The sequence below is a fragment of the Micropterus dolomieu genome, linkage group LG22, assembly GCF_021292245.1.
Source record: "Micropterus dolomieu isolate WLL.071019.BEF.003 ecotype Adirondacks linkage group LG22, ASM2129224v1, whole genome shotgun sequence".
In the NCBI taxonomy this organism is placed as follows: domain Eukaryota; kingdom Metazoa; phylum Chordata; class Actinopteri; order Centrarchiformes; family Centrarchidae; genus Micropterus; species Micropterus dolomieu.
In genome coordinates this window covers 33,306,055-33,314,397 of record NC_060171.1, presented here as the reverse complement: position 1 = coordinate 33,314,397, position 8,343 = coordinate 33,306,055, and the positions used below count along the sequence as shown (strand labels likewise).

The 8,343-nt window shown below is 39.2% G+C and overlaps 1 protein-coding gene across 2 annotated transcripts in view; it reads left to right on the top strand.

Annotated features, from left to right (window-relative positions):
• trhr2 (thyrotropin releasing hormone receptor 2) overlaps positions 1 to 8,343 on the top strand; it is a 31,253-nt gene that overhangs the window by 8,727 nt on the left and 14,183 nt on the right. For both annotated transcript variants that reach the window (XM_046036783.1, XM_046036784.1), the window contains exons 2-5: positions 1,116 to 1,950; positions 3,701 to 3,833; positions 4,318 to 4,469; positions 5,841 to 5,964. In XM_046036783.1, coding sequence (XP_045892739.1) covers positions 1,568 to 1,950; positions 3,701 to 3,833; positions 4,318 to 4,469; positions 5,841 to 5,964 — 792 coding nt within the window. In that variant the 5' untranslated portion in view covers positions 1,116 to 1,567. The remainder of the gene's footprint in view (positions 1 to 1,115; positions 1,951 to 3,700; positions 3,834 to 4,317; positions 4,470 to 5,840; positions 5,965 to 8,343) is intronic.

The window sequence follows — 8,343 nt, the reverse complement described above, 5'->3', positions numbered from 1 at the left end:
AAAAGGGTGCTTCTACTAAATACTGAGCAAAGGGTCTGAATACTTATGACCATGTGATATTTCAGTTTTTCTTTTTTAATAAATTTGCAAAGATTTCTACATTTCTGTTTTTTTCTGTCAAGATGGGGTGCTGAGTGTACATTACTGAGAAATAAAATGAACTTTTTTGATTTTTGGAAAATGGCTGCAATGAAACAAAGAGTGAAAAATTTAAAGGGGTCTGAATACTTTCCGTACCCACTGTATACACTGACTTTTGAAGATACTCATTTGATTCGTAGAGTACAGACATTTATAGTACTGAAATTTGATTTTCATTTGAATTTTGATTTACAGGGAATAGGAACGACAGTGATAGACAATAAATCTAATGGTGAGACTTGATGACAAATTGCCATTTATCAGAGAGAGAATTAATCCACCTGTAACCTGCTGACCTTTCCTTTAGCACCCCCATTTAGCCAAATTTTGCACACAATAAATATAAAGTAGTTGGGCTGTAACGAAGGTAATTGTTTTACATTCAGAGCTTCTGCTGAGGTTTTCAAATGAAGCTTCGAATGTCTGTCGTCATATATAATGTCATTACCCCCCCATCACCTCCATCGTGCAGCTCAGCCCTGCCCTCGCTCAAACAAACACACACACAACAGAGAGCAGAGGAGAGAGACGGAGACAGCGATGTAACCTGGGCACTATGTTTTTGGGCCCTTTGTGCTGCTGAATGAATAGACATGAACAAAAAGTTGCATCGAATTATAACTACTCGGTACAGCCCTATAAAATGGTCCGATTGGCATGTAATTCAATGAACACAACCTTTTAACACTCCATGAGCTTTACTCTAACACCACTCTCAGGATAATGTGTCAACTTTGTATGCAAGATATCTCATATTCTACAAAATACTGCAGAGAAAAATGGACTGCAGATTTTTTTCGTACATAATTTTTGCAATTACAGAACAAAATGATCAAGCAGCTATATCTCAGTGCCATTTGACACCACCAGCTTGAATTGCTCTTAACCCCCTTCCCTTTATTTTAACCACATATGCTTTATCTGATTGCATGACCACTTTTGTCCAATTAATTCGACACATTTTGTATTTCTAGGTGACCCAATGGGAGCCAGAGTGGTGTTTGGAAGTCCTGGGATAATTACATTCAACGTGTTATTCTTTTTCACTTTATACATTATTTAAAAGGAAGACAGTGAGGGTCAGACGGTGAAGGTGAATGGCTAAGGAAGGAAATATCAAAGACAAGAAAACAAGGATAGTGCTTAGTTCCCCTTCTCAGTGATCAAAGACTTATAGCAAGCAAATTCACAGCAGTTGCTTCCTCTGTAGTAAGAACTCAATCAAATCTGTGAGACCATAAAGCTTCACAATAGTCAATGCCATATGCTACTTTTAATTGGACTGGCTTTAAAAGAGAGCTTGTGCTCTAAATGAAGAAGAAAAAACATTTCAGAGTCATGCCCCTCATTACTTAGGTTTACTCAAATGAACGTAACCCTTGATTAACAAATACTTGGGGAAGAAAAAGGCCAGCTGTTAGCAGATATGAACGACAACGTGAGCTCCAGAATCGACACCCCAACCAACATCTCTCTGAGTCCTAGTGTCGCCATCTCGGAGTCATTGGAGTTCAAGACAGTGTCCGTGTTTCTGGTCCTGCTGGTGTGCAGTATTGGCATCGTGGGCAACATTATGGTGGTCCTCGTGGTATTCACCACTCGCCACATGAAGACACCAACCAACTGTTACCTAGTCAGCTTGGCTATAGCCGACCTGACGGTGCTGGTGGCAGCGGGGCTGCCCAACGTGTTGGACAGTCTCATAGGCACATGGGTTTTTGGCCATGCTGGCTGCCTGGGGATCACCTACCTTCAGTACCTAGGCATCAACGTGTCCTCTTGCTCCATCACCGCCTTCACCGTGGAGAGGTGAGGACGAACAAAGAACCGACTAACTGTTCTCAGTACCCTAACTTTAACAAAATAGTAATTTTAACCTAAACCTTAATGTTTCCCTAACCTCAAGCATGTAGTTTTTGTGCCCAAATCTAACCAAACCATAGGGCTGTCACATTTGGGAAAACATTTTATCCTTCTGGGTAGAAAGTACAAATATATGAGATCAAAAATAAACAGTAAATGCAACCCGCTGCTGGTTAAGAGGTACAAATTTATGTTTTACAAAACTTATTTACATACAGGAGGATTCTAGCTATGCATGCAGATAGTTTTGGTTTTACTTATCCAGGGGTTGAGATATCTGTCTCTAAGATTTCTGTCTCCACACCAATGCAATGGAGGTGAACGGAATTAAATTGTGCTGCTCCCAACATTGAAGCTATCCTGAAAAAAATCAACAACCAAAACACTGTGTCCCATTTACTCTGGATAATCCTTAGAATCCACTGTTTTAATTGGAACTACTTTCGACCAAAGAATCAAAATCAAATTCCATTCACCTCCACTGTTATAAGGTGGAAGCAGAAATCAAGACCAATATCTCAGTTGCACCTGCCAATCTCCAAATCCCCAATCGTGTGCATGCTGGGAAAAAATATTTTAACTTACTTGTATACAGCATACGCTAAACTATACTTGTAAACATTTCCCAAAGCATACTGTAGTGTGTTTTACCACCTTCCAGGCAGCCATTTGTTTACATTAATTTCACTAAGTCATATAATTAAACTTGGAGATACTTTGAAAAGCTTAGGCAATACATCACACACAACATGAGTGCTGTCTGTATTAGTGTAAATGTAAATGTACTGTAAATGCTCCGTATTTGTATAGTCTTTTTGACCACTCAAAGTGCTTTTAAAGTGTCACAGTTATATTATTGTATTATATATTATTATATTATATAAGGTAATGCAGCTATAACTGACAATTGATTTGAAAAGTCTGTCATAGGTCTATTCTAACAAAACTACCTCTAAGCAAGTTTAAAGACTGTATGGAAATAAATGGAAAACAATGGCTTCATGAAAGGTTTACAAGTCAGTCCAAAAAGTGTAAACAGTGTATTTTAACTTGGAAAATGGTTGACAGTAATAGAAAGTGTAAGTGCAACAACACTTGTATGGTCTTTTACATTCTTGCACACTATTAATTTTATGTTTCATAAAAATCTCAAGTGCATTTTCTGTTCATGATTTAAGATGGAAGGATATACGTTTGTCCTCTAAAGCTACTTTCAGACATGCACCCCTTTATGTTAATCTGATTGCAATTTAACATGTTGCGCTTATACATGAAAGCCGCGACAGCAATCCAGCACGGTCGGATTTAGTAACATTTCTGTATTCACTTTACAAAAGTCTAAACTAAATGCCATCAGATTAACGGACAGGCTGCAGCAGCACAAGGTAAAACAAAACATAATATAACCATATTAATAATCTGACCAACAGTCTTTCCCTATATTTTCAGCTTTCATGCCAAATGCATGGATGAATACATGAATATCTAACAAAATGCTTTACATACAGCATGCATAAATTGAGTCCCAACTTGACGTTAAGCTAGAGAAGAGGTGCCATTATCCAGTGTCACAGTGCAGGGGAATACATGAATAGCTCAGTGGTATCTACTTACCAACACATTGTTGTCAGTTAAAATATACAGCCACTGAGTGAGTTACTTGTGTTTGAACCCTCCATTTCCTCTTCGTATGCAGGTACATAGCCATCTGCCATCCAATGAAGGCTCAGACAGTGTGCACAGTGTCCCGGGCCAAGCGGATCATTGCAGGGGTTTGGATCTTCACCTGTATCTACTGCATGCTGTGGTTTTTCCTGGTGGACATTCAGGTTAGAGGAATATTTTATATGAAATATGCATTATGTTTTGTGTGTTACTGATTCAACTGGATGGGGGCTACAGCAGAGTGACCTTCAATTATTGATTGAAATATAAGGCATAGGATAAATATTTGTGTACCATGGCCACAATAAAGTAAAATACATAGAATGAAAGTGAAGAATCCAAATAAGTGTTTTTTACATATGAATATAAATATATTTTACGAAATTTCTATGGGAACACACTACTCAAAAATAAAAACAGTACCCTTCACAGGACTGCATAGTGTTTCAGTAAGTACATGAGTCATGAACAGAGGAGTAAACTGCAGGGGAATGTGAAAAGCTTTTTAAGAGCTCTTTGCAATATCTCAGAGTAGCATTATTATGTTGAGATGGGAAAGATTATTATGTGTATCTCAGCCCAGAGTCAGTCTGTGAGACACTAGCCTGTTTTATTACAGCATCTCTATGATAACTGTGTAACATTCAGGTTAGCCAGGACGGACATGTGCAGTGTGGCTACAAAGTGAAACGGGAGCTCTATCTGCCCATCTACCTCATTGACTTTGCCATTTTCTACGTCATCCCGCTGCTCCTCGCCATCGTGCTGTATGGCCTGATAGCACGGATCCTCTACCTCAGGTACTGTAGAGATCTTTCAATCCAGATCGATAAATATGGTTTCATTTTTAAAAATTACTTTTAATAGGTGTCAGTCCACCAATTTTACACATGAAGATCAGTTTATTCATCATTACATTGTGCTTTAAGGTTATCTGCACCTTAGATACAGGTTAATGACATTGTTTTGGGTTTTGGTAATTATTTTGTTAAACTAATTCGTAATTTTATATTAATAATGTGTCCAGTGATAAAGTGTAATGTGAAAGGGACAGAGAACTATAACCAACTCTGCAGTTCCCCTCAGCTTTAGCATTTATTTTGGATCTTTCATCTTATTATTTTGATTTATTCTCACTGCTCTCGTCAGCTTTGTTTCCAGTTATTGTCAGTGGAAATCTCTCATAAACACACCATACACTAACTGCTCAGCACCTAACAGCAGATTTAGTAAGTAGCTGGTGAACATAGAGGAGCATTTAGCAGCTAGATAGCCTGTCCATTTTCTCAGGAGTTTGTGGAGACCAAAACAGAGCTAAAAGAGTGAATATTAGATTCATATTCATCAGGGGGACACGGACACAACTCAATGCTAATGTTGTTGCTGGATGTGTAAATAGGCAACTGTTTGTTAACACATTCTCCATTGCAACATTGTGATAATAGTTCAAGGCTGTGTTTGCAGTTTGTTTCTTCTGCGCCCAGAGGCCAAACAATGTATTACTTCTTATCATCACAAATGCAGTTGCGTGAATGGACTCTCCTTATTAGTATATGCGTCCACTCATCCAATACAGACTATTTTATTAAAATCAATATTAAGATTGTTGATGGGCAACAACTCTCTGAATTTTGACACAAAACCAGGGAGGAAAATACACTTATGGCTTACGTCACATGTTGGGGCCAAAATCAAAAGACTTTATTTAAAATTGGTTCAGGCAGAAATCCAAGTAATGGATTTTGTGCAGTATGATTGATTTTCTGCTGTAGTGGTGGTGCTGCAATACGTTGTTTAGGAAGGTCCTCCATCCTGACAGGATTCAATTCTGGTGAAAAAACAATGAATATTTGTATTTTAGGGGACAAAGCTCCTGATAAAGAAAGGATGAAATATATATTCAAATAGATGTTCAAATATATTCAGTACTGACATAAAATATGAATTTAATTAAATATGAATCCAAAGGTTTTTTATTGCCATTCAAAAACTCATATCAACTGAGCCTTTCTGTGGGATTTTGAGATCTATAAAGAAACCCTACAGCACGTGTTAAATCCAACCACATCCTAATGAGTTAATTTAACCAAGAAACCAAACCAACCAACCACTCAATGCCAGTCATTCTCCTGTGAGATGAATGTTCTAATATGCAGCCCGTGTCCCCTCAGCCCCCTGCCCAACCATCCAGACACCAGCGCCACTACACTGCGTTGGAGCTGCCGGGAAGTGTCTGAAGCAGGAAAGGGGGGTCGCCAGGGCCGGCCAAAGAGCACGCTCTCCTCCAGGAAACAGGTGTGTGCCTAATCTCACATTTACCCCCTTTCCCATGAACCACTTCTGCGCTCTCCTTCCTTGTTGTTACATCTTGTCTTATCTATCAAGTAATTGCTTTGCGATAGCTTTAGTCACATTTGACCCGGGTCTCGTCTTTGGCTGTGTGTGTGATCTACTGGGAATATAAAGGCCATGATTCCCTTTTAAGAGCGTGGTGATGATGTGCCAGCTATCCGTTGCCTCAGAAAAGTGGCCTCTTGTCGGCTCTCTGTCCTGGCTGTTGCGTGGCCCTGAGGGCAATCGTGGCAGTAATGGCTATTTTTCCTCAGGGTGAGCAGTCAAAGAGCCTTTTACTGAGAAAACCTTGTCTCTCCCAGATTGAATGGTATTGCTCTGTAGTGCTGCTTTGTCTCTGTGCTCTTGAATGTAGAATCCATTCTCTTAGGCTTTTGGGTCATAAGCGACTAAGTTATTTTTACTCCAGAAGGGACAAGTTTTGTCTCCCCATTTTGTTCTTTCAAAAGTAGTATGGAATTTGAAAAGCCAAAGTACAGGCATTTTTGTTCACAACATAAGCAATAAAAGTTTCTGTCTCTGAATATCAAAGGTTTTGTCATTTTTGCATAAATATATTCACATATTCATACATTTGAACAACAAGAAATGAGATTTCTTTCAACTTCACCCAGATAGGATTACTGTAAAGCCTTGTACCTCAGCATGCTTCACATGAAGAGCTTGTCAGATTGTCTAAATGCAGCTGAAACCCACTCTCTGAGTGTTTAATCAGCAGGGCTGTGCCCAACACAGAATTCCTGGAGAGAGATCAGACAGACTCTCAGATGCAGCCACAAGAATGACTCAATGTTATTTAATAAAAGTCAACTATGCATTTGCGTTTTTCCTGGATCACTCTGACGTTGACTTTCCACTCAAATCTTAAAATGTTAAAAAAGAGAATGTATTATAATTACAATGATTCTAGCGATCTATTAACTCCCGTTGCTCTTTCATGCGTTTCTATCTGCAGGATGTCTCTTTATTCTATGACTCACTCTGTATGGAGTGTTTTGTCAGAGTGATTGTTATTTGGGATGCTGTAACTGTCTCTCCCCATCAAGCATCTGGGCGCATGGAGAGCTGTTTACTCTCTGCTGGACTGTTACAGTGTATGGTCTCTGCTTCTTACAGTTTCATTTACTTGTGGTGAATAGCAGGTATTGTACTATGCCAGGTATTGCCTGTGCCATCTATGCGCACATGATGTACTGTGATGCAGTGGTGGAAAGTAACAAAGTACAAATACACCGTTACTGTTCCTAAGTATTTTTTTTAGTTATTTGTAGTTTACTTGAGTATTTTTAGTTGTTGCAACTATTTACTTTCACTTTGTTACGTTTCTGAAAAGCATGCAGCGCACCAGAGTGGAGCAGCATTGAAAAACCAATGTAAAACTGATAAAGCCGACTCGGCGAGAATCAACTTCGCCCAGCTGATGCGACACCGGCATATGCAGTGATGGTAATCAAGTCACTCCCGCAAAGCTGGAAAGCCCTGCCTCACTCTCACGTGAAAGATGAAAGCAAGTGTTTATGTATGAGAAGCCGCCTAGGCCAAAATTGAATACTTTGTTCACACATATGTAAATACACACTTGCTATACATACATACTGTCATGCACATACATACTGTCATTTGTAAGTATGTTTGTATGCACAAGGTGAGTATTTATGTATGCGCAAGGTTAATTTGTATATTTACGTGAGGTTAAGTATATATATACAGTGGTGTGTTTGTCACATTGAAATGTTTCAGATCATCAAACAAATTGAAATATTAGACAAGGAACAAAATTCAATTCAATTCAATTTTTTTCAATTCTATTTTATTTATATAGCGCCAAATCACAACAACAGTTATCTCACAGCGCTTTTCATAAAAGAGCAGGTCTAGACCGTACTCTATGATGCTATTTACAGAAGCCCAACACTTCCCACCAAGAGCAAGCACTAGGCGACAGAGGCAAGGAAAAACTTCCTTTTAAGAGGCAGAAACCTCGAGCAGAACCATGGCTCAGGGTGGGCGGCCATCTGCCTCGACCGGTTGGGGGTGAAGGGGGGAGAGAGAGAGAGAGAGAGAGAGAGAGAGAGAGAGAGAGAGAGGAGGCAGCCTACACAATATACACACAGAGGTACAGACAGTAAAGGTGATGTTGCTATAGACTAAATGAAAAATGGTACAGATATTTATAGTAGTGTTAATGATAACAATCGTAATGTTAATGATTATAATAACAATAATAACAATAGGACTAGTAACAATAGTCGTTGCAGCAGAGGGTGTCAAGCAGGAACACGGGGGCAGCAGGTGACCCGCAACCACAGATCCAGACTCCAC